The sequence below is a fragment of the Bubalus kerabau genome, chromosome 23 (assembly GCF_029407905.1).
Source record: "Bubalus kerabau isolate K-KA32 ecotype Philippines breed swamp buffalo chromosome 23, PCC_UOA_SB_1v2, whole genome shotgun sequence".
NCBI lineage: Eukaryota > Metazoa > Chordata > Mammalia > Artiodactyla > Bovidae > Bubalus > Bubalus kerabau.
This window is the reverse complement of record NC_073646.1, coordinates 35,174,871-35,201,259: the sequence shown is the minus strand read 5'-3', so window position 1 is coordinate 35,201,259 and position 26,389 is coordinate 35,174,871. Positions and strand designations below refer to the sequence as shown.

At 46.2% G+C, this 26,389-nt stretch overlaps 1 protein-coding gene across 5 annotated transcripts in view; it reads left to right on the top strand.

The window, feature by feature from the left end:
* The window catches only part of STYXL1 (serine/threonine/tyrosine interacting like 1), a 31,951-nt gene that overhangs the window by 2,742 nt on the left and 2,820 nt on the right, over positions 1-26,389 (top strand). For 2 of the 5 annotated variants that reach the window (XM_055561335.1, XM_055561336.1), the window contains exons 2-8: positions 6,120-6,223; positions 7,133-7,194; positions 7,892-8,036; positions 10,871-11,016; positions 18,860-19,005; positions 21,748-21,845; positions 22,399-22,511. In XM_055561335.1, the coding sequence (XP_055417310.1) occupies positions 6,121-6,223; positions 7,133-7,194; positions 7,892-8,036; positions 10,871-11,016; positions 18,860-19,005; positions 21,748-21,845; positions 22,399-22,511 (813 nt within the window). In that variant the 5' untranslated portion in view covers position 6,120. Of the gene's footprint in view, positions 1-6,119; positions 6,224-7,132; positions 7,195-7,869; positions 8,037-10,870; positions 11,017-18,859; positions 19,006-21,747; positions 21,846-22,398; positions 22,512-26,389 lie in introns of those variants that run through there. The other 3 variants (XM_055561337.1, XM_055561338.1, XM_055561339.1) reach the window with 3 other exon arrangements.

Sequence of the window (26,389 nt, the reverse complement as noted above, 5' to 3'; positions counted from 1 at the left end):
GAGTTGGGACATGAGAACAGTGTCCTTTATTGTATCACTGACTGTGTTCTCTTGTTAATTGTTTACCCCTGTATCTTACCACTGGAACTGAAAGCATCATGCAGTCAGGTACTTTTATCTCTTTATTGTCCAGCACCTGACCAGGTTGAGAGTGGGTTTCTGAATTTGGGGAGAGTCAAGTGGTTTTAGATACAAGACTGGAAACCCCAGATTGTGCAGGGTTTACGCATGTTAGCTGAGAAGTTTGTGTTTTATTCCTTGGGAAGCAAGTGTTTATCAGAGGCTTTTGTGATGCCACCAGAACTGTGTTTGAGGAAGATTAGACTGACCTTGGTATGTCAAAGATTCCAAGGGGAAAATGTGCAAGGTAGGGAGGTTGTTCAGGAGGCTTATCTTCCATAGTATTTTGAGAGACTAACCTTGTTCTTCTTGCAGCTTCTGTGCTGCAAGAGTCTTCAGTCATGTCCAACTCTGTGCAACCCCAGAGACGGCAGCCCACCAGGCTCCCCCATCCCTGGGATTCTCCAGGCAAGAACACTGGAGTGGGTTGCCATTTCCTTCTCCAATTCATGAAAGTGAAAAGTGAAAGTGAAGTTGCTCAGTCGTGTCCGACTCCTAGCGACCTCATGGACTGCAGCCCACCAGGCTCCTCCATCCATGGGATTTTCCAGGCAAGAGTACTGGAGTGGGGTGCAATTGCCTTCTCCAGCAAGAGTCTTAGGAGATGATAAATAATCTGAGTTTTGATGGTAGTTTTAGAAATGGGGAAGTGGGGCCAATGAGGGAGAGGAAAGAATTGATAAGAATTGTTTGTGCCTATCTGGATTTAAATAAAAGTGCTGTGAGAACTCAGCCTGAGAAAAGTTGTGTGGAAGGAGAGCTGTGTGGAGAAAAAGAACTCTATTTTAGATGGGCTGAATTGGAAGTGGTGATGAATTGTCCACATAAAAATATCAGTGGACACTTGGGGGATTACTCCAAGAGGAAGTACGGGATTGAAACCCCTGAGAGAGGCCAGGGCTGAAGTTGTCCCTGTAGAGGGGAGAGTTGAGGCCGCAGGAGAGGAACTTGAGTCAGAGTCTCATGTTCACTGCTACATCTGGGGGTGGGACTTCTCCCCATCCCTGCCAAGTCAGTCAGCTCCTGTCAGCATCTCCAGGGCAGGGAACCCCTACCTCCCAAATTCTCTATCGGGCCATCCCCACCCAAAGTAGAGAAGTGTCCTCATATTTCAGGGGATTACAAAAATTGCCATATAGTTTACATACGATACAGTGTCCAGATCTTAAGTGTGCAGTTTGATAGTTTTGACAGTTTGTAGTCTTGTAACCACCACCCAAAGCAAGCTATAGGAACATTTTCTTTATTCCAGACAGTTCCCTTATGTCCCAGTCCCCCAGAAAATAGAAATACCTGACTTCCTGATTTCTATCACTATGGATTAATTTTTCTAGTTCTTCATTGTATATCTTTATGCACAATGTAGGAAACACACTGATACCCTCCTTGCTGCACCCACACACGAGCCACGCATATGCACGTATACTGACCATTTTGTTCCTTGCAATAGGCTTTGGACCACAGTCATGAGCTATCAAAGTTTTGCTCTTAGGTGCACATATTCTGTGCTAACTTATCTTCTCTTCAACCCTAAAATTGTACCACAAGTGAAGTATTTTACTCAAGTGAAGTATTTTAAATCTTTCATATCCTTGGAGCTAAAATGAAGAATTAGAAAGATGTTTATTGTCCAACCTGTATGAGAGTTTTATTTTCTTCTAGGGACCCTGGAATATTGGAAATTGGGGACATACATTTTAAAACAGAACTATGTTTATATAGCTTAATTTTCAGTTGTGGCCCATCCCTGCTGGGCATCAAAGGACTTGGCTTTCCAAGTTACATGCCAGCAGAGCAGCTAGGAGGTGGTGGACTGGTGACTGCAGAGGCAGCCTAAAGCTGCTGGCCAGGAGCTCCCAAGAGCTGAGATGCTGATGGTGGCAGTTCTGAGTTGGGAAAAAAGGCTCCAGTCCCCCTCTGGCTGCAGAGGTCAGGGAAATGAAAACAAAGCTGGGTCCAGAGCTTGGGCATATCCAGGAACCAATGTCAGGAGCAGAAGGTGGGGCACAAGCCTGGCTGAGCACAGCACCTCATCAGTATTTGTTTTATGGTTCTATATCAAAGTTTGATATCAAATTATTCTTAGGACCTAAATGGTGGAGCCAAGAACCTCTCATACCCTTCAGAGTTTGGAGCAGGAATTCCTTGGTGGTCCAGTGACTAGGACTCCATGTTTCCACTGGCGGGGGCACAGGTTTGATCCTGAGTCAGGGACCTACGATGCCTCCTGACGCTCAGTGTAGCCAAAAAAAAGAAACAAAAACAAGTGTGGAGTTGCGCTGGAAGGGCTGTTAGCTGTGTCCAGTCCTCTGCCTGCCCAGTCCAGTGGCGCTCCTCACTGTGGCTCACAGGGCTTCGTCTTCCCCCAGGAGTGTGCTGTTAGGGGCAGGACAGTGCACACCCTCCTGAGGTCTGCCAGCAGGTGAGGCAGATCTTGCCTGACAAGTGGGAGTGCACCCTTTGGGAAGGAGAGTTGTCAGAAGGAGTTGACTCCTGGGGCTAGACTAGGCTTTTACCTGAAAGCCCAGAGACAGTCTGTTAGCTAATGAATGAAGAGATGAGGTTGTCGTGGGGAGAAGCAGGTGGGAGGGTGAGGGTGGACTCTGAGTGATCAACCAGGTATGTTAGGAGCCCGCTTTTAGGTTGGCTTGGTGAAGTTTGGGGACTGGACACAGAGTCCATCCCCTTTCCCTGATGCTCACCACCTCCAAAATGGCCTGAGATCAGGACTTTCAGAGGCGGAGGACCTGGGGGGATGAGTTGGGAGGTCCTTTAGGAGGGATCTGTGTGTGGCATCTAGGTGTATGGCATTAGGTCAGGATGGGCCCAGTGGTGAAGGCAGGAATGGTGACTAGTAATAATGTATTGGTTAAACACATGCTGACTGAGCATTGGTCTGCATCAGAAATCCTGGGCACCGTGAGGGGATACTGCAGTGAACCAGAAGGGCAAGGTCCCCACTCTTATGAGCCATACGTTCCACTATGAGGAGACTGATGATAAAAATAAGCAAATGAGTGAGTACAGGTGAAGACAATGAACTCATACTTCACAAAGATTACCCTGACTGCCATGTGAAGTTTAGACTATAGGGAGAAAGCAGAAGCAAGAAGCCCAATTGGCATGTACTGCGTCCTTGGGAGAGAGATGCTAGTACTTTGGCCTAGAATGCTAGTACTTTGCTAGCCCCCTGGAGATGGGCTTGGAATATATATATTTAGGTGTTGTTGCTTAGTCAGTAAGTCATGTCCGACTCTTTTGGGACCCCATGGACCATAACCCACCAGGCTCCTCTGTCCATGGCTTTTCCAGGCAAGAATACTGGAGTGGCTTGGCATTTCCTTCGCCAGGGGATCTTCCCGACCCAGGGCTCAAACCTGCGTCTCCTACATTGGCAGGCAGATTCTTTACTACGAAGCCACCTGGGAAGCCCAATATATTAAGGTTGTAGAGCTAATAGATGGGAGCTAATGGGAGGGAAATGAGGGATTAGACATGTGACCTCAAGTAACTTGGTGGATAATGGTGCTGTTTATTGAGACAGGGAAGACTAAAAGACAAGAAGATATTGGAGATGTGGGCTTGTGTAATTTAAACCTTCTTTTCTGGCTACATTATACTTGAGCTACCTATCAGGCATCCACATGGAGCCTGGAGCTCAGTGGAGAGGTCAAGTAGAGGCTATGATTTGGGAGTCATTGGTATACAGGGGGTATTCCAGGGACTGGATGAATCCCCTAGACTCTAGGGGAGTGGTGGTTGTCAACTAACGGTGACTTTGCCCTTCTTGCAGGGGACATTTGGTGACGTCTGGAAACACTTGTAATTGGAGGGTGGGAGTTGGTACTTGCTTCTCCTGGAAGGGGCTGGGGATCCTGCTAAACATCCCGTGGTGCACAGGTCAGCCCCACCACCAAGAATTACCTGGCCTCACATGTCAGTGGTGCCAAGGCCAAGAAGCTCTGTCCCAGAGTGAGAGTGTAGGTAGAGAAGAGAGGAGATGACTGTGTCTGAGGGTGTGCTCGTGGGAAGAGTTGGAGCCATCTGAGAGGGAAGCGGGAAGCCTAGAGAGTGGTGGGTCCTGGGAGCGGAGAGTGTTTGTGGAAGGAGGCATTCAAGTGGGTTACAGAGGAATGACTAAATGGATTAGGCAGGAGTAGTATTTGTGATGACCTTGATAAGAGCAGTTTCTGTGGTTTGGGGTTAGAAGTTCCAGGGGAGAAATTTGTACCAATAGCTAACAGTTACCAAGCCCTTCCTCCCTGCTCAGAATGTCTTCTGTGTGTAATTTCATTGATCCACACACAACAAGTACTATTATCCTTGTTCTACAGAAATGGCAATATTATTTTTACCCCCATTTAACAGAGGCAGAAACTGAGGCACAAAAAGGCTAATTATTCCCTGAGGTCAGGCAGCCAAGAATAAGTGGCACAACAGGGGTTCAGACTAGAGTTCAGAGGTGAGGAAGTGGAGGCTGTGTAGACATATCCCTTTTGAAAGGTCTCAGCTGACAAAGGGAACAGAGATAGGCACGGAGGATGCTGGCGAGCCACTGGCAATGACCTACATGGAGACCGAAACTGATGATGTTGGAGGGGAGGCTGAGAACTGAGGTGCTGGAGGAGGCGAGAAGGTTCCAGGGCCCAAGACGAGCGGTTAGCCTTTCTGGGGAGCATCGTATTGATAATTCTGAAGTGGACCCTAACTGTCCACTTGAGCAAGATTGTCCCTGGACTTGACTGGCCTGCAGAGGTCTGCTGGCTGCTCCTGGTTGCTCCCACCCCGGCTAAAAGGTAACCTCCTTGCAGGAAGCTTCTGCACAGGCCTTCCCCTCTCAGTGTCCAGGGGGCAGCAGAGACCGTCGTGCCCAGGAACCAAGAGCAGCCCTGTGAGCAGGAGCCACAGCCCAGGCTGGCCGGGCAGTTCTGTCAGTGCCAGTGAGCGATGCGCCACCTTCCACGAAGCACCACGATCTTTACAATAAGCCCACAAGGCCCCTCACAAGGGACCTGCACCAGCCTCCCCAGGGTCTTCATCATCACTCTCTTCCCACTGTCGTCACCCCAGGCTCCTTTGGAAACCTCAGGTGCTAAGTTCCCTCCTGCTCTCAGGAGTGTCCCCACCTCCTTCATCCTCTCTCCCTCCTCCACCTGCCTAAGTCTTGCCTAACCTCCTGTCTCAGCAATCACATCTCAGACAGCCCTTCTCTGACCACCCATCCCCTGACCAGGTGAGGCCCTCCTGTTGGCACCTCCTGTGACACTGGATGCTGACCCTTTTATAATGCTTTCCCTGCTTAACGAAGTATTTTTCGGTCCAATGTCTGCATTCCACGCTAGACTGTAATCTTCATGAGGGTGGGTGTAGTTAACCACAGTTATTTCCAGTGCCTGGCATGTAGTAGGTGTTCAGTGATGATTTACTGAAAGAAGAAATGAATTGGTGACTGTTTTACAACCTATTTTATTCAGATATGTTGTGTGCAATGTTTATCTCCCCTACACACATTTCACTTTAAGTTTTTGAAGTTTCCTTGATCACTTTGGAGCTTATTTTCACCTTTGTTTGAACACATGTTAAGAAAGTTTAATTATCTTACTTGGTAGTCATTCATCTAAAATAGAAAGATGTACTAAGCTTTTGGGCTTCCCTGATAGCTCAGTTGGTAAAGAATTTGCCTGAAATGCAGGAGACCGTGGTTCGATTCCTGGGTTGGGAAGATCCCTTGGAGAAGAAATAGGCTACCCACACCAGTATTCTTGGGCTTCCCTTGTGGCTCAGCTGCTAAAGAATCCACCTGAAATGCAGGAGACCTGGGTTCGATCCCTGGGTTGGGAATATCCCCTGGGGAAGGGAAAGGCTACCCACTCAATAATATTCTGGCCTGGAGAATTCCATAGACTGAATAGTCCATGGGGTCACAAAGAGTTGGACACAACTGAGTGACTTTCACTTCACTGAGCTTTTATTAATACGTTATCGATTCTTTCCTGTAGGATGACCGGTTTGGTTTTGTGTGAACCAACAGAGCTTTATAACATCTTGAATCAAGTCACAAAACTATCCAGATTAACTGAACCCAACTACCTCTGTTTATTGGGTAAGTACTTTATTTATGGGTGTGTAGGTCTTAGCTGTGGCAGGTGGGATCTTCCGTTGTGGTGGGCAGACTCTCTAGTTGTAGTGTGTGGGCTTAGTGGTTCCACAGCATGTGGAATCTTAGGGATTGAACCTGCACCCCTTGCTTTGGAAGAGGGCTTCTTAACCACTGGACCACCAGGGAAATCCCAGTTTCACTTGTTTTTAAGCCAGATAGACCATGTCTCTGACCTTTGCTCAAGACTATGCGATGAAGATTCACTTATGTTGTTGCATGGAGCTAGAGTGTAATTAGTTCATTTTTGTTATTAGATCATTAAATTCTGATTTAATGATCTAATTTAATCGGTAGTGTACTATTGCAAAAGGGAGGAGCCCAGAGTGAACAGGACTCCAGTTTGCACAGAGGCCTTTGCGATGGAGAATGAGGGAGTAGAGAAGGGGAACGTGGGGCTCAGAGTCAGGGAAGTGAAAACTACAAACTGGGTGGGAGTTGGACCATATGAGACCCAAGGGGGCTTGCTAACTGGTGCTTATCGAAGTTAGGCTCTACCCTCCTCAGAGGCGGGGGACAGGGGCCCTGTCTTCAGGTGCCAGCTGGAGCAAGCAGTAAGTTCTTTGGCGGCCTTGAGTGTCCTCAGGCAGACACTTCACAAGGGCTGGAGTCAGCCTTGGAGGTACTCTTGAGCTGTTTCTGAAGGTAAAGATGTCTTCAGGTGTAGTTTTTTTCCCCCATTGATTTCTAAGTTCTTTACAAATTCTGGATACAAGATTTTGTTAGTTATTTGTATTAGAGCTATTATCTCTGTTTCTGGCTCATTGTTTTACTTTAACGTTGTATTTTAGTGCTCTCATTGGTCACGTGTTCTTTTGCAAAAGCAGTTACTCATTCGAGGCTTTTCCTTTTCAGATGTGCGGTCCAAACGGGAGTATGATGAAAGCCACGTGATTACAGCACTCCTTGTGAAGAAGGTATACTGACAAGAGTCCAAATGTGGGGCGCATGGGCTACCTTACTGGAGGGCCGGAAGAATGGGAGATTTTATCCGAGGTCCAGGAGGGGGCACCTCCTACTGGACACTGTGGGAGGCAGGGGCAGGACCCCGTGTGTCCACCACAAGGGTCTCTGACACTGTCACATACTCCCTGAGGCCTCTCCCTGTCCCCCATGGTCAACAGCTTCATTAAGCAAATGTTTATTTAATTCTTTGATGTGCCAGGCAATGTTACGGACCCTGGGGTTGTGACTTGTGTCCATTCAAGCCTGTCTGCTTACTTCCCTCTTCACGGCAGATTTTGGATTTGGTCTCCATCGCCCACACCCTTCTCCAGAGGATGTCAGTAGTTCCAGTGGCCGCAGCTGCTCTCTCAGCCCCTGTGCCAGGGCTCCTAATCGGCTGTGGGCTGGTCACTAGACCACTGTTCTTTGGCCAGGCTATCATCTCTGGTCCAATCAGCCGTGGACAGCTTCTCCCAGGAGGGACCATGGGTGTGGAAGACTCTTGGAACGTGGCAGCCTCTCTGGTCCACTCTCAGGGCTTCCGGGCCTGTGTGTAGTCAAGGAAGGGGGAGCTGTCTCACCTGGGCTTCTCCCAGTGCTGGTGTGCAGGGCATGTGGGCTCAGCCTAACCCACCACCTGCCAACAGGCTTCTCCGGTGGTTTCTTTAGAGGGCAGGCAAATATCTAATCCCGGAGTCTGTGGATCTGGAGTGTGTGGAATACTGTGTGGTATACGATAGCAGCACCATCTCCCTGGAGCTAATGCTGGAAGACGACAGCAGGGATGACGGCAGCGCTGACGACCGCAAGCACAGTGAGTCTTTACCAGCAGCAGGAAGGAGACTTAGCTACTGAGCGCCTTTTTACCAGGGCCGCAGGAAGGAGACTTAGCTACTGAGCACCTTTGCCACATGCCGGGAGCTCCGCCTGGGCCACCTCTACAGGGCAGCCCTGTGGGCATGGCAGTGTCAGAACCTGGGGAGGGTCTGGGATGCTTCCTTCTTTGCAAGGTGACAGGCAAGCCTGCTGTGGTTTCATGGATGCTGGCGCAAGACCTGAGGCTCCTGGCTCAGAGATAAAAGACTTTATTTCTCAGAGCAATAAAAGCCAGAAGGCAGTGGGTGGTGGTGTTAGAGAGCTCTGAGCTTAGGGGGCCTAGATCTTTTCTAACAAACATGCAGAAAGCCTGCCTGCCCTTGACTCTGGAGGGAGGAACTGTCTCTATCATCCAAGGCTGTTTATTACACAGATATCCTTGAAAAGCCAGCGCCTTTGTTCAGAGGACACGTAGAAACACGAAAGGCCGTGGAGAGTTGTCTCCTAGTAAGTAACGTCTCTGTTTTATAGAGGAGGAAATTGGAGTCCAGGAAGGTGAAATAACTCGTTCCCCATGTTTGGGACCGTGGATTTCTACTGCTGTGTAACAAATTAACCCCAAACTCAGTAGTTTAATACCATAATCGTTAGTTGTCTGTCTGTTTCTGTGGCATTCGGGAGTACTTAGCTGGGAGGTCCTTGCCTATCCTGAGGCTGTAGACATGACGTCAGCCAGGCTGCTGTCCCGAGGTGAGATGGGGTCAGGATGACATGCCTCCGAGATGGTCACTCCCGTGGGAATAGCCAGGAGTCCTCTGTTCCTCATTGCACGAACTTATGCAGAGGGCTGCTTAGACGGCCTCACGACAGGACAGCTGGTTTCCCCAGAGGGAATGGGCCAAGACAGAGGGAGAGAAGGGGACAGGCACGCGCCTATTTGTGACCTGGTCTTGAGATGGAAATACTAGGTCACATTCTGTTCATTAGAAGCAAATCACTGAGTACAGCCCACCCCTACAGGCTGCTGCTGCTGCTGCTAAGTTGCTTCAGTCGTGTCCGACTCTGTGTGACCCCATAGCTGGCAGCCCACCAAGCTCCCCTGTCCCTGGGATTCTCCAGGCAAGAACACTGGAGCGGGTTGCCATTTCCTTCTCCAACCCCTACAGGAGAGGGGAATTAAACTAAAGGGAAGCATTTGAAAGCGTTTGTGGGAAGAGTTTTTAAACCACCACACCTAGTAAGTGGTGGGGCCAGGATTCAAACCTGGGCAGTCTGGCTCTGTCTGGTCTCCCACGGCTTGAATGGTGATCCTGGAGAACAGTCACTTCATCCTCGAGCCGGACCTCGGCCAGTTCCAGTCTGCTTCACTGAGGCTCCGTTGCATTCTCCATTCAGCCCCTGCTTTGGGCCGACCACGCGTTGCTGCTGCTTGCCGGCTCAGTGACCGATAGGGGTGGATGAGTTCCATGAGCTGGGCACTCATACCAGTGGCCACTGGGTGGCGTTAGGCTTCCGCCTGTAATAACTCCAGTTTTCCCAGGAGGCCCTTAGCCAGGAAATTGTCCCCTCTTCGCTACACTCATCCCTGGTCTGCTATCCTAGGATTGTCGAAGTCCTAGGAAATGGTGGTCAGTGAAAACAATCCCCTCTACACTCTGTACCTGACCTCACTTTAGCACTATGCAGTCGCCATCCTTACTCAGTAAGAAATCACAATCACAGAACAACAAAACCCAAAACCACACACTGATGATTTGCTTACTCGGGGAAGCTTGCGCAGTCAGGGACAAGTGCAGTGGCCAGTGGCTTGACGGCCACAGTGTTCTTTGTTTACTGATATGGCGAGCAACATTCTTTGTCCACAGTATATACTAGAGAGAAGTTAAACAGGTGCACACAAAACCTTGTACATGGGTGTTCCTGGCAGTCTGATAATAGCCACAAAATGGGAACACCTGAAATATTCATCAACAGATCAGTGGATAAGCCAGAGATGGAGAGCCACACAGAGGAATATTATTCAGCTGTGAAAAAGGATGGGGTGCTGGCACTCGCTGCAACGTAGATGAACTTTGACAACATCGTGCCCAGCGAAAGAAACCAGACACAGAGCGCCACATTTATTCAGTTCCATTTCTATAAAATGTCCAAAATAGGGCAAGCCGCAAGAAATTAGGTTAGTGGTTGCTTAGAGCTGAGTGTTTGCAGGGAAGTGAGAAATGAAACCCCCTAAATGGTACATGGTTTCTTTTGGAGGTGATTAAAATGCTCTGAAATTGACTGCAGTGATGGTTACACAACTGGGAATACATTAAAAACATTAACTTATATACTTTAAATGGATGAATTGTGTGGTATATCATTTATGGTATTGTATATACACATACGTGGCTCAGCTGGTAAAGAATCCACCTGAAATGTGGGAGACCTGGGTTTGATCCCTGGGTTGGGAAGATCCCCCGGAGAAGGGAAAGGCTACCCACACCGGTGTGTTGGCCTGGAGAATTCCATGAGGTGTATAGTCCGTGCGGTCACAGAGTCGGACTCGACCGAGCGACTGTCACTCACATAGGCACGTGCACATTTCACTTGTGTTGGATCGTCCTTCCTGCAACAATATGGAAACGAAAAGGAAATCTTGGAGTTTACAGACAAAGATCAGCTTACTTGGTGGTGAATCGCTTTTTAAATTTTAATTGTAACTCTCATCTCTATTTATATTCGCTTCAGTTTCTTCGATAATTTTTTCCAGAGTGGAGTGCCTGCCCACTGGGCCTCTAGGCACAAGGTGAGCACAGAGGGGACAGTCATCTCTTTGGTCTCTGCTCTTAGGACTAGTGCTTGGAGCGGCTGTTGAGTGTGGCAGAGCCCTGACCCACCTCACGCGCCACCCCATCCTTATCCTGAGAGGAGGCTACAAGCTCTTCTCGGCCATGTATCACTTCTTCCGGACACAGAAGATCATCTGGATGCCTCAGGCAAGCTGCGCACTGAGCACACCAGGCTCGGGCGGGAGCGGGGCCTTTCCCTGGGGGCCGAAGGGGTCGAGAGCAGGGCTGGAGAAGCAGGAGGCAGACGACATGGAAAAGGTGGAAGAGGTGTTGACGGTGACTTGGGAATGAACTCGGGCAGCCAGGAGGTCCAGTCCAGTCCAGGGTGATGAATTTATAAGTGCCAGATGGAGGCAGAGCCAGTGTGGCGTTTCATCGATGAGGCCGGTTTAGAGAGCAGGGATCCGCGGCGGGGGTTCTGGGTGATGGGCCGTGGTCAAAGCCACACAGGCGGGGCCATCCTTAGCCGTGTGGCCTCATGAACCCTGGCTGGGTCCAGAAGATACAACGAAAGGGTGAGAGAGCAGCCCCTGCCTACAAGGATTCCTTTGTCTAGTGGGGGAGACCAGGGTTGTGACAAGGTGTGGCCCAGGTGTTAACACAAGGTGTCCGGAGCCAAACCACAGGGTGAATAAGGTGAGCACTGGGGGGCAGTGACAGGCAGACAGGGGCGCTCCCTGGGGGGATTTCATAGCATCCGGTTTCTTGAAGAGTCAGGAGTGAAGTGGAATGTGGACCTGCAGGGGTCTCATTCTTTCTAGCGATTACTTCAGCCGTGCTCTCACTCACCGTGGGCCGATACCATACTTTCAAACCACTCTCGGTTATGAAAAATTTCAGTTTCATCATATTATAAAACAACTGGAGAAGTGTGCCTAGGAACTGGAATTTGGTGATAGTAAGGAGTTCCACCTGATGCGAAGAGCTGACTCATTGGAAAAGACCCTGATGCTGGGAAAGATTGAGGGCAAGAGGAGAAGGGGACGACAGAGGATGAGAGGGTTGGATGGCATCACCGACTCAATGGACATGAGTCTGAGCAAGCTCTGGGAGTTGGTGATGGACAGGGGAGCCTGGTGTGCTGCAGTCCATGGGGTCACAAAGAGTCGGACACGACTGAGCGACTGAACAACAAGGAATTATTGTTATATATTTTTTTAGGTTGTGATGACATTATTATGGCTATGTTTCTGAAAACGGGAGTCTCTATCTTTTAGAGATACATAATGAGATATTTATAATTAAAATAACATGATGTCTAGAATGTCCTTCAAAATAATCTGGGGAGGGTCGGGAAGTTGGAGGTACATATGAAACGAAATGGGCCATTAGTTGATAATGAATGTTTGCTGAAGGGTGAGAGATCCAGGGGTTTGTTACATTATTCTCTCTACTTTTGAAATAATTTTTTAAAAGGGAATAAAATAGTCCAGTACAGGCTAGACTAGTTTAGCCTCAACCCAGGTCTTCTTTCTTCTCCCTTCCCGGAGCTGGGCAGCCTTCCATTGTCTGTGGGCTGGGGACTGGGAATGGGGAGGAGTTATGGTAGCTTCAGGGATACCTCCTTACTTCCCCTCTTCCGGTCCTGGTCCCTTTGGTGCTGGGGGTCCGGGTGGGCCCTGTCTTGTGTGACTGGCTGCATATCAGTGGTGAGGACGTGCTTTCTTCTCATTTTGCCCCGCCTGGTTCTGTGTGCCACAGATGATGGCCTTTGAGGCTGGTTTCCTCAGTCTTCTTAGGTAGTTTGGGAAGAGGGATGGGGGTGGTATCTAGCAGGGCCTGGACAGGTGAGTTCTATGCTGCTTGTTCGAGGCCCTCGTAGGATGTACCTTCCTAGATTGGCTTCTCCCTACTTCAGGACTTTTGTTACTAATTCAGGGGCAAGAACGAAAGCCCCACTCCCTTCCTGTTATGTGTTTTGACACATTGTGAAGCAGACGTGTCTCTGCTGCTCCCCAGGGAACTCCTACCAGGGGGATGGAGGCACAGAGTTTAGACTCTGAGATGGCCCCTCTACTTTAGACAGAGTGACTTCTAATTTCCTGTTTAATATGTTGTTGTCTAGTCACTAAGTCATGTCCGACTATTTGTGACCCCATGGACTATAGCTGTGTTGGGGGAAGGCAGTGGGCTCAATTTGGACACGTTAGTTTGTGATACTGGTTTCTCTTACATTTGTTGACGTGGTTGTCAAAACTGTGTCCTCTAGAATTAACAGGCAGTGGCTGTTTAGAGCAGAGCATTTTTTTATCCATGTCACACCCGTTCCCCCACGGCCCTTAAAACTACTGGGAACGTAGGCTGGTTCGAAAGCATCAGGAAGATCCTTGACAGATTTGTGGTGAGACTGAGTGAGATTTTCCACGTGAAACCAGGAGGAGTCCACTTGGCCCCAGCGAGCGAGCGTCCTGAGGGGGTGGTCACCCTGAACCCTGGGGAGCGCTTTGGGTCACATTTGCAGGTGGTGGGCCTGCCTGCCCACATGTGGAAGGGCCGAGTGTCTCACAGACTTAGGGGTTGACTCGGAGTGGTGTCTGCTCATTGATAAAAAAGCTTTTGAGGTCGACGTTTCGGAGGAATGTGGGCTGGTGGTGGGGTCACTGGAAGGGGAGGTGTGCTGAAGCCAGAAGGCTCTGAAAGGCACAGGTGGACTGCACACTAGCTTGAGGTCTTAAGATGTTGTTTCTGAGTCGAACTTGGAGCCACAGGTGGTTTAGAACTGGTTTAACCTTTAACATTATATTGGTTAGCATTTAATATGGAAAACTGGTGAAAAAAAGGGGGTTTCTAGATAGTTTGAACATTCTTTGGCATTGCCCTGCTTTGGGATTGGAATGAAAACTGACCTTTTTTCAGTCCTGTGGCCACAGCTGAGTTTTCCAAATTTGATGCTGAAGCAGAAGCTCCAATAACTTTGGCCAATGATGCAAAAAGCCAACTCATTGGAAAATACCCTGATGCTGAGAAAGATTGAAGGCAAAAGGAGAAGAGGGCAGCCGAGGATGAGATGGCTAGATAGCATCACTGACTCAATGGACATGAGTCTGAGCAAACTCTGGGAGACAGTGAAGGACAGGGAAGCCTGGCATGCTACATACAGTCTATGGGGTCGAAAAGAGTCAGACACAATTTAGCGACTGAACAACCACCACCACCACCAGATCATATTCAATAAACATCAATTTATTCAATGCTAGTGGATTTCTTTTTCTTTTTTTCTTGTGAGGTTATGCCTAGGTTTTATATTACTAAATATAACAAGTAAATTTTCAGTCTATGCCAACAATAAACAAGTATCCACTGTTTTATTACAGACATCTGAACTACAAGAGGTCACCCAAGGAACCATTAGGGGAATTTTCATTAGTTCTGGAGGCATGCTTTGAGAACAATCTTGGACTGGTGTGCTTCTCTGGCTTGTTTATAAGTCTCATTAACAATTGTTTAATAATTATTTTTATTAATAATTGTTTCTAATCACCTGATGGGTGCTCTAATAATCTTTCCTTGGAAACACTCAAATTTTGTGATCCAACCCCCCAGCTTTATTGAGGTATAATTGACATATAAGACTGTGTAAGTTTAAGGCATACAACATGATTTGATACGCATATATGTTGCCGCTTCCCTGGTGGCTCAGATGGTAAAGAATCTGCCTGACATGCAGGATACCCGGGTTTGATCTCTGGGTCGGGGAGATCTCCTGGAGAAGAGAATGGCTACCCACTCCAGTATTCTTGCCTGGAGAATCCCATGGACAAAGGAGCCTGGAGGGCTGCAGTCCATGGGGTCCCACAGAGTCAGACAGGACTGAGCAACTAACACTTTCACTTCATATGTTGCAAGATGATTACCATAGTAAAATGATCACATCCATCACCTCACACAATTACCATTTATGTGTGTGTGAGCGATGAGAACATTTAAGATGTACTTTCCAGAAATTTTCTTAAAATTTCAAGTATATAATGCTGTGTTGTTAACTGTAGTCGCCATGCTGTACATTAGATCCCCAGAACAGCATTGGACCTTGCTTCTATCACCAGTCACATCCACAAGAGATGGTGAGAGTGAACGTCGACATTCTAGGAATCAGCGAACTAAAATGGACTGGAATGGGTGAATTTAACTCAGATGACCATTATATCTACCATTGCAGGCAGGAATCCCTCAGAAGAAATGGAGTAGCCATCATGGTCAACAAGAGTTCAAAATGCAGTACTTGGATGAAATCTCAAAAACGACAGAATGATCTCTGTTTGTTTCCAAGGCAAACCATTCAATATCACAGTAATCCAAGTCTATGCCCTAACCAGTAATGCTGAAGAAGCTGCAGTTGAACAGTTCTATGAAGACCTACAAGACCTTTTAGAACTAACACCCAAAAAAGATGTCCTTTTCATTATAGGGGACTGGAATGCAAAAGTAGGAAGTCAAGAAACACCTGGAGTAACAGGCAAATTTGGCCTTGGAATACGGAATGAAGCAGGGCAAAGACTAATAGAGTTTTGCCAAGAAAATGCACTGGTCATAGCAAACACCCTCTTCCAACAACACAAGAGAAGACTCTACACATGGACATCACCAGATGGTCAACACCGAAATCAGATTGATTATATGCTTTGCAGCCAAAGATGGAGAAGCTCTATACAGTCAGCAAAAACAAGACTGGGAGCTGACTGTGGCTCAGATCATGAACTCCTTATTGCCAAATTCAGACTTAAATTGAAGAAAGTAGGGAAAACCACTAGACCATTCAGGTATGACCTAAATCAAATCCCTTATGATTATACAGTGGAAGTGAGAAATAGATTTAAGGGACTAGATCTGATGGATAGAGTGCCTGATGAACTATGGAATGAGGTTCGTGACATTGTACAGGAGACAGGGATCAAGACCATCCCCATGGGAAAGAAATGCAAAAAAGCAAAATGGCTGTCTGGGGAGGCCTTACAAATAGCTGTGAAAAGAAGAGAAGCGAAAAGCAAAGGAGAAAAGGAAAGATATAAGCATCTGAATGCAGAGTTCCAAAGAATAGCAAAGAGAGATAAGAAAGCCTTCCTCAGCGATCAATGCAAAGAAATAGAGGAAAACAACAGAATGGGAAAGACTAGAGATCTCTTCAAGAAAATTAGAGATACCAAGGGAACATTTCATGCAAAGATGGGTTCGATAAAGGACAGAAATGGTATGGACCTAACAGAAGCAGAAGATATTAAGAAGAGGTGGCAGGAATACACAGAACTGTACAAAAAAGATCTTCACGACCCAGATAATCACGATGGTGTGATCACTCACCTAGAGCCAGATATCCTGGAATGTGAAGTCAAGTGGGCCTTAGAAAGCATCTCTACGAAAGCTAGTGGAGGTGATGGAATTCCAGTGGAGCTATTTCAAATCCTAAAAGATGATGCTATGAAAGTGCTGCACTCAATATGCCAGCAAATTTGGAAAACTCAGCAGTGGCCACAGGACTGGAAAAGGGCAGTTTTCATTCCGATCCCAAAGAAAGGCAATGCCAAAGAATGCTCAAACTACTGCACAATTGCACTCATCTCACACGCTAGTAAAGTAATGCTCAAAATTCTCCAAGCCAGGCTTCAGCAGTATGTGAACCGTGAACTTCCTGATGTTCAAGCTGGTTTTAGAAAAGGCATAGGAAGCAGAGATCAAATTGCCAACATCCGCTGGATCATGGAAAAAGCAAGAGAGTTCCAGAGAAACATCTATTTCTGCTTTATTGACTATGCCAAAGCCTTTGACTGTGTGGATCACAATAAACTGTGGGAAATTCTGAAAGAGATGGGAATACCAGACCGCCTGACCTGCCTCTTGAGAAATTTGTGTGCAGGTCAGGAAGCAACAGTTAGAACTGGACATGAAACAACAGAGTGGTTCCAAATAGGAAAAGGAGTATGTCAAGGCTGTATATTGTCACCCTGCTTATTTAACTTCTATGCAGGGTACATCATGAGAAATGCTGGACTGGAAGAAACACAAGCTGGAATCAAGATTGCCGGGAGAAATATCAATAACCTCAGATATGCAGATGACACCACCCTTATGGCAGAAAGTGAAGAGGAACTAAAAAGCCTCTTGATGAAGGTGAAAGTGGAGAGTGAGAAAGTTGGCTTAAAGCTCAACATTCAGAAAATGAAGATCATGGCATCTGGTCCTACCACTTCATGGGAAATAGATGGGGAAACAGCGGAAACAGTGTCAGACTTTATTTTTCTGGGCTCCAAAATCACTGCAGATGGTGACTGCAGCCATGAAATTAAAAGACGCTCACTCCTTGGAAGGAAAGTTATGACCAACCTAGATAGCATATGGAAAAGCAGAGACATTACTTTGCCAACAAAGGTTTGTCTAGTCAAGGCTATGGTTTTTCCAGTGGTCATGTATGGATGTGAGAGTTGGACTGTGAAGAAGGCTGAGCGCCGAAGAATTGCTGCTTTTGAACTGTGGTGTTGGAGAAGACTCTTGAGAGTCCCTTGGACTGCAAGGAGATCCAACCAGTCCATTCTGAAGGAGAACAGCCCTGGGATTTCTTTGGAAGGAATGATGCTAAAGCTGAAACTCCAGTACTTTGGCCACCTCATGCGAAGAGTTGACTCATTGGAAAAGACTCTGATGCTGGGAGGGATTGGGGGCAGGAGGAGAAGGGGACGACAGAGGATGAGATCACTGACTCGATGGGCGTGAGTCTGAGTGAACTCCGGGAGTTGGTGATGGACAGGGAGGCCTGGTATGCTGTGATTTATGGGGTCCCAAAGAGTCGGATACGACTGAGCGACTGAACTGAACTGACTGAATGTCTCCCCATTTTCCCCACTCCCTCAGCCCCTGGAAATACCATGAGTTTTGCTTTTTCAGAGTTTCACATGTGAATGAGATCATGCAATGTTTTTTTTTTTTTAGTTATTCACTCAGGATAGTGCCCTCAAATTCCATTCATGTGGTCACAAATGACAAGATTTCCTTCTTTTTTATGGCTGAACAGCATTCCTTGTATATACATGCCATATTTTCTTTATCCATTCATCCATTGATGGACTTCTAGGTCATTTCTGTATCTTTTGTGAATAATGCTCAAATGATCATGTGGGATGCAGATATATCTTCAAAATGGTCATTTCATTTCCTTCAGACATATACCAAAAGTGGGATTGCTGGATCAAATGGTAGTTTTGTTTTTAATTTTTTTGACATAATTTTTTAAAATTAAATTTTATTTTATATTGGGATATAGTTGCTTTACAATGTGGTGTTAGTTAAAGGGGTACAGCAAAGTGGCTCAGCGGTGTGTATACATAGATCCACTCGTTTTCAGAGTCTTTCCCGTATAGGTTATTATAGAATACTGAGTAGAGTTCCCTGTGCTATTCAGTAGGTCCTTGTTGATGATCTATTTTATATATTGTAGTGTGTGTATGTTAATCCCAAACTCCTAATTTATCCCTCCCCTTACATCTTTCCCTTTTGATAACCATAAGTTTGTTTTCAAAGTCTGTGGGTCTGTTTTTGTCTTGTAAGTAAGTTCATTTGTATCATATGTTTTTTTGTGTGTGTGTTTTCTTTTTTCTTTTGTGTTTTTTTTGTATCATATTTTTAAGATCCCACATATAAATGATACCATACAGTGTGTGTCTATCTCTGTCTGACTTATTTCACTTAGTTATAATAATTTCTAGGTCCATCCATTGTTGCTGCAAACAGCGTTACTTCATTCTTTTGTATGGCTGAATAACATTCCATTGTATATATGTACCACATCTTCTTTATCCATTCCCCTGATATTGGACGGTTAGGTTGCTTCCACGTCCTGGCTATGTAAATAGGGCTGCAATGAACATTTGGTTAGTCTCATTCACTATCCCAGTTTGCCTTTCTAAGCTTGTTTGCTGAGCTGCATCTCAAGAGACAAAACAAAAACAGCTTCTTCTCTGGGGATTATTATCACAGCAGGCTTTCTCCATCCCCTCCTCAGGAACTGGATGCCTTCCAGCCATACCCTATTGAGATAATGCCAGGCAGGATCTACCTGGGAAATTTCAAGCAAGCCTGCGACCCTAAAATTCAAAAGGATTTGAAAATCAACGCACATGTCAACATCTCCATGGAGACAGGGCCATTGTAAGTAGAAATACCACTGATTTTTTTATATTAGTATTATTTATTTATATCAGCCTTCTAGTGTCATGCACTGATAGGATTGAAAGGGCTTTTAGAAGCCAGTACACACTGGAATGGGATCTGCATTGTTTTCATCTATTCCTAGCCTGCTCTTGACTTCCCGGCATGCGCATAGCATCCTCTGCCCCAGACTGAGACCCTACACTTGCCCCACACCCCATACTTAAATCTCACCAAAAGTAATGCTTTTTTGGTGCTTTGACATTCTGATGCAAAATAATCCTGTTTTACCCTGCTTTTTTTGTCTCAGGCCCTCTGAGAAGTGACCCCTCCCTTAGTCCATCTGGGCTGCTGTAACAGAATACTGCAGACCAGTGGCTTATGAACAACGGGATTTCTCATGGTATGGAGGCTGGGAAGTCCAAGATGGAGGCACTGGCAGATTCCGTGTCTGACAAAGGCTTGCTGTTGGTTCACAGATGGACTCTTCTTGCTGTGTCCTCACCTGGCAGAAGGGGCAAAGCTCTCTAGGGGTCCCTTTTACAAGGGCAGGGTTCAACATATAAATTTTGGGAAGACACAAACATTGGATACAGCAACTGTTATGCGTCAGATTTTCCCGGTGCTAGGGACACACACGGACACACACACACTCACCATTGTTCATGGAGCAGGAAAGTTCTTTACAGCCTTGCTTGTCAGCCTGTGTTTTCCCAGCTATGTCCAGTCATGATCACCAAGGCCTCTACTTCCCCTAGTTCCTAATCAAAAGCTAATAAAATTCAGCTCAGAGGGAATTTATATAACACAAGAATTCGGTGAGGCATCTGGTAATAAAAATTACTATATGAAAATCAATAAATCTAAAGAAAATCACATCAAGGTACTTAATGAGACTGCTGAGAACAAGAGAGAGAGAGAAGTGAAAAGAAGCAGATAAGTAAGACATGACTTTCAAAGGAACAGTAATCAGACTGATGACTGACTCAACAGAAATCAACGAAAGGGGAATATGGAATATGTCTTTGCAGTCTTCCTGGTGATCCCCCCACCACCTACCGTTCACAGCATTTGGGCTGGACTTACTGAGGTGCACTAATGGATGGACTAAAGCAAAAGTGATGGGCTGGCACTTCTGAAATCGGGTCACAGAAAGACCGTGGCGTCTGTCTTACCGCATTGTGCTCGCTCACCCTGAAGGGAGTCAGCTACCATGCCACCAGCTGTCCTCTGGAGACAGGTCTGCATGGCAAGGGCCTGATGGCTTTCAGCCAAGAGCTAGTGATGAGCCGAGGCCCTCAGTCCAAGAGCCCGTGAGAAACTGAATCCTGCCAACAGTCCTGTGAATTTCCCGGTGGCCCAGCGGGTAGGACGGGGCACTTTCATTCCTAGGGCCTGGGCTCAGTCCCTGGTGAGGGAACTATCTCGCAGGCTACACGGTGCAGCCAAATAAATAAGTAACATTTAAATTTCTGATTGTTGCTAGTATATGGAAATCCAGTTGATTTTTATATGTTAACCTTGTATCCTTCAACCTCCTCCATCCAGATGTCTCCTCCATGTTAGGCTTTCCCCAGCTCCCTGCCCCTCCTCTTCAGCAGCATGTGTAGGTCTTTATCCTAAAGCCTAGCCGATTGGATTAGCCATGTGTTTGTGTGTATACCTCTCCCATCAGGGTGAGAGCTCCTTGAAGCCGGGAGAGGCCCTATTTGATTCATCTTGTGTCCACTAGGGTCCAGCTCAAGGTCTGGTACACTATAGGCATTGAGCGAGTGTCTGGGGAAAGAATGGATGATTGGGGATAGATGGATGAGTGGATGGTGGGTGGGTGGTCGGGTGGGGAGGGAGCGAGAGAGGAAGGGGAAGGGAAGGATGGAGGGACAGAATGAATGAATGCATGCATGCATGGTGAATCGTGCTTGTATTTGTCACAGCAAATGCTCATGAAGAAACTAAACCAGAATATTTTCATTCTTGAATCTACTGCACCTTTCTGCATGTCACGGCGAATGCCCAGCAGGCTGTATTCTTCATAAATAACATTTACCAAGTGCTCACTGCACACCGGGCATTGTGCCAAGCTCCGAGCAGGCATCTTCTCATGGAATGTGCCTCATGCCTCATCTCCCTCTTCTCTCTCCCTTGTTCATAAAGCTTTAGCCACTCTGATCTCCCTGATGTTTCTCAAGCATACTAAATATCCTGGCCCTTGGAGCCTTTGCATTTGGATTCCCCTCTACCTGGAACACTCTTTGCTCAGATAACCGCCTGGCTTGTCCCGTCACCTCCTTTAAACCTCTTCCCAATATCACCTCCTCAGGAAAGCCTTCCCTGACCACCCTATCTAAAACAGGAGCCCCTTCACTCTCTGTCAGTCTTGTCAATTGACTCTCTGTCAATCTTGCTTCTTCCATTTAACATAGCAGACTCATTACATATTTCCATCCTCACCGTCTGCACTGTGTTCCAGGAAAGCACCAGGTTTGGTTGATAATAATAATATCCCATTTATTGAGTACTGTCATGTGCCAGGCAGATCGCTAAATGCCGTACATAGATGAGTTGATTTAATCTACACAACACCCCTCTGAGGCAGGTGCTCTTCTTCTGAGAGGGGATCATTTATCTACCCCCATCTCCCTGCTCAGCATCCTCCCCTTATGGTCCTGTTGCTGTGGATGAAGGACACTACAGCCAGGCTCTGGGCAAGTCTGCCCGATTACATGCTTTTCTTCTGTTTAGTTTTGTAGGTGACGCCGACAAGCTTCTGCACATCCAGATAGAAGATTCCCTGGAAGCAAACATTACACCCTTTTTACGCCACCTCTGTCACTTCATTGGTAAGGGGCATTCTTCAACCAGGCCCCAACTGGCCTGTGCCTAGGGAGCAGAGGGGGCCATGGCACCTTGTACCTATTACTGACGTTGACTCCCAGCTCGCAGGAGAAAAGGGGCAGGGCTAAGCATGGTGCAAGACCTCATGAGGCAGGCAGTGTACCGCTAGCACATGTTCCAGATGAGGAAACGGTGGCTTTGCGTGCCCAAGCCCCACAGCCAGCGCTCACTGGTTGTGGTTCACATCAGGCTACACAGCCTCTGTCAGCACCCAGGTGCCTGAGGGATATGGTCCCTCCATCCCCACCTGGGGAAGTCAGCCAGTGGCCGACCTTCCTGGGAAGGAAGCACGGATAGCTCAGAGAAGGCCTTTCTATGATGATGCTAAACACATCATTTGCCAGGCAATGAAACAGTATCCGAGAGCTGTCACGTGACCTGCCTAAACCATGGTGTGCTGGTTCTGAACCTCCTCTTGGATCCACTGAGGCCAGGCGTCTTCTGGATCCTCAGGGAAGGAAGCCACGCACAGCCTTCCACCTTTCCTTCTCTCTCCAGATATTCACCTGGAGCTCAACTCCGTCATCCTAGTCTTTTCCACCTTGGGCATCAGCCGCAGCTGTGCAGCCATCCTGGCCTACCTTATGCATTGGAATGGGCAGACCCTGAAGGTACGTATTCCCTGGTCCAGGAGGTGAGGTCAGAACTGCACCTCAAAGGAATGGCTCCCCAACACTGCCTCGGGACCTTACCTGACGGTGAGGAGTTGAGAGGGAAGGGCCAAGGGCTTTACCTAACATACCACACCCAAGGACAGGGTGCCAAGATCTGGGCTAGAGGCCTGAGGCTGGGCACCTGGGGCAGGCCTGGGATACAGGCTGGGCAGGGCTGTGGCCATCAGGACCACCTGCACGGCCCCCAGTGCTGCCCAGCTCTCTGCTAGTGTTTGCTCAGGGCTCTCCAAGGGAGGTGTGTTTTGGCTGCTGCAATGTATCTATTGGCCATCTGTATGTCTTCTTTGGAAAAATATCTATTCAGAATCTTAGCCTTTTTAAAAATCAGATTCTTTGGACTTTTTTTGTTAGTTTCTTTCTTTCTTTTTTTTTTTTTTTTTTTTTTGCTGTTGAGTTGTATGACTTCTTTATGTACTTTGAGTATTAACCCATTATCAGTTATATGATTTGCAAATATTTTCTCCCACTTCTTAGGTTGCCTTTTCCTTCTCTGTTCAGTTCAGTCACTCAGTCGTGTCTGACTCTTTGAGACCCCACGAACCACAGCACACCAGGCCTCCCTGTCCATCACCAACTCCCGGAGCTTGCTCAAACTCATGTCCATCGAGTCAGTGATGCCATCCAATCATCTCATCCTCTGTTGTCCCCTTTTCCTCCTGCCTTCAACCTTTCCCAGCATCAGGGTCTTTTCAAATGAGTCAGTTCTTCGCATCAGGTGGCCAAAGTATTAGAACTTAACTTCAGCATCAGTCATTCCAATGAATTTTCAAGACTGATTTCCTTTGGGATGGACTGGTTGGATCTCCTTGCAGTCCAAGGGACTCTCAAGAGTTTTCTCCAACACCACAGTTCAAAAGCATCAATTCTTTGGTGCTCAACTTTCTTTATGGTCCAATTCTCACATCCACATGTGACTACTGGAAAAACCATAACTTTGACTAGACAGATCTTTGTCAGTAAAGTAATGTCTCTGCTTTTTAATATGCTGTCTAGGTTGGTCATAAGTTTTCTTCCAAGGAGCAAGCATCTTTTAATTTCATAGCTGCAGTCACCATCTGCAGTGATTTGGGAGCCCCCCAAATAAAGTCTGTCACTGCTTCCATTGTTTTCCCATCTATTTGCCATGAAGTGATGGGACTGGATGCCATGATCTTAGTTGTTTGAATGTTGAGTTTTAAGCCAGTTTTTTCACTCTCCTCTTTCACTTTCATTAAGAAGCTCTTTAGTTCCTCTTTGCTTTCTGCCATAAGGGTGGTGTCATCTGCATATCTGATGTTATTGATATTTCTCCCGGCAATCTTGATTCCAGCTTGTGCTTCATCCAGTCCAGCATTTCTCATGATGTACTCTGCATATAAGTTAAATAAGCAAGGTGACAATATACAGGCTTCTTTGTAATCTTTTTTTTTTTTTTCTGACTGCACTGCACAGCATGCAGGATCTCAGTTCCCCAACCAGGGATTGAACCTGTGCCTACCTGCAATGAAAGTGTGGAGCCTTAACCACTGGACCACTAAGGAAGTCCAGATTGCCTTTTTAATTTGTTGATGGTTTTCTTTGCTGTGCAGAAGCTTTTTAGTTTGATGTAGTCCCACTTGTTTATTTTTGCTTTTGTTTGCTTTGGGTGTCAATTCCTAAAAGTCACCACCAAACTGATGTCAAGGAGTTTACTGCCTATGTTTTCTTCTAGGAGTTTAATGGTTTCAGGTCTTCTATTCGAGCCTTTAATCCACTTTGAATTGACTTTTGTGTATGGTGTAAGATAGTCGTCCCATTTCATTCTTTTTTTTTTTTTCCTTTGGCTGCATGTCTTGCAGGATCTTAGTTCCCTGACCAGGGATTGAATTTGGGCCCCCGGCAATGGAAGCAAAGAGTCCTAACCACTGGACTGCAAGGGAATTCCCACCAGTTTCATTCTTTTGCATGTGGCTGTCCAGTTTTCCAGCACTACTTATTGAAGAGACCATTCTTTCATCATTGTATATTATTAGCTTCTTTATCCTAAATTGACCATATATGTATGGGCTTATTTCTGGGGTTTCTCTTCTGATCCACTGATATATGTGTCTATATTTTATGCCAATACCATACTGTTTTTATTACTATAGCTTTGCAATATAGTTTGAAACCAGGACGTATGATGCCTCCAGCTTTGTTCTTCTTCCTCAAGATTGCCCTGGCTATTTGAAGTCTTGTTCCATATAAATTTTAGGATTGTTTGTTCTATTTCTCTGAAAGATACCATTGGGATTTTGATAGGGTTTGTGTTCAGTTTGTAGATTGCTTTGGGGGTATGGACATTCTAACAGTATTCCTCCAATCCATGAGCGTGGGATATCTTTCTGTTTACTGGTGTCTTTAATTTCTTTCATCATTGTCATAGTTTTCAGTGTGCAAGTTGTTCATCTCCTTGGTTAAATTTATTTCTAGGTATTTTACCCTTTTGACACAACTGGAAGTATTTTCTTAATTTCTCTTTCTGATAGTTTTTTATCAGCATGTTGAAACATAGCTGATTTTTATATATTGATTTTGTATCCTATAACTTTGCTGCTTTGTTTATTCATTCTAACAGTGTCTTTGTGAAGTCTTTGGGGTTTTTATATATAATATGTTGTATGCCAAGAGAGACAGTTTTGCTTCTTCCTTTCCAATTTAGATGTCTTTTTCTTACTCTGTCTAGGACTTGCAAAACTATGTTGAATAAACGTGGTAAGAGTAGGCATCCTTGTCTTGTTTCTGATCTTAGAGAAAAGCTTTCAGCTTTTCACTGTTGAGTATGATGTTAGCTGTCAGCTTGTCATGTGTGGTCTTTATTATGTTGAGGTACATCCCCTTGATACACACATTTTTGAGAGTTTTTTTTTTTTAAGAGGCAAATGCAAACTGTGTGAACATGCTTTTTATTTCCAGGTTCTCCAGATATGTTAACACATGGTTACTATTTGTACAACTTTGCCCTGGGCCATCTGGCTTCTAAAAGGTTAATTTTGGCCCTGTGGCAGATTAGGGATTCCACTTCCCCAAGTCTGCACTTCATACCAGAACAGCACTCATCTCTCTACTTGTGATGAGAACACCTTATTCTGTTTTCTCCCACCTTCCTCATATTTTCTCAACATTTCCCCGTAGTAACTTCTGCCACAAAGCCTTCCACTCTGCTTTGAAGCCCACTCACTCACTGACTCCCCACTACCCAACCTTCTGGAAGCTTCTTCCTTTCTTCCACCCCCTGCTCATTTTGGTCCCTGTTCCTAAGAATTTTATTCTTTTGATGCTAGCATAAGTGAAATTTTCCTAACTTCCTTTTCAGATTGTTCATTGTTAGATACACAACTGATTTTGTATCCTGCGACTTTGTTACATCCTAACAGTTGTAGTTTTGTTTTTTTTTTTTTTGTATTTACTCTTTAAGGTTTTCTACATATGAGATCCTTAAGTTCATATCAGCTGCAAACAGCTGCAAAACTTTATATTTTCCAATTTGGATGCCTTTTCTTTTCTTTTTTCCTAATTGCCCCAGCGAGGACTTCCAGTACAATGTTGAATAGAAGTGGTGGAAGTGGGCATCCTTGCCTTGTTCCCCTTAGTCTCACAGGAAAAGCTTTCAGTCTTTGACCACTGAGTATGATGTGAACTGTTTAATATGTGACCTTTGTTATGTTGAGATAGTTTCCTTCTGTTCCACAGTCTGCTGAGGCACCGCTTTTTCCTTTTTCCCCCATCAGATGGAGACGAGCTGATGACCTTCCTTCATGTGATAACCTTTCCTGTATTTGGGGATGGGCACGTGAATGAAGGCAGCTTCAGTTTTC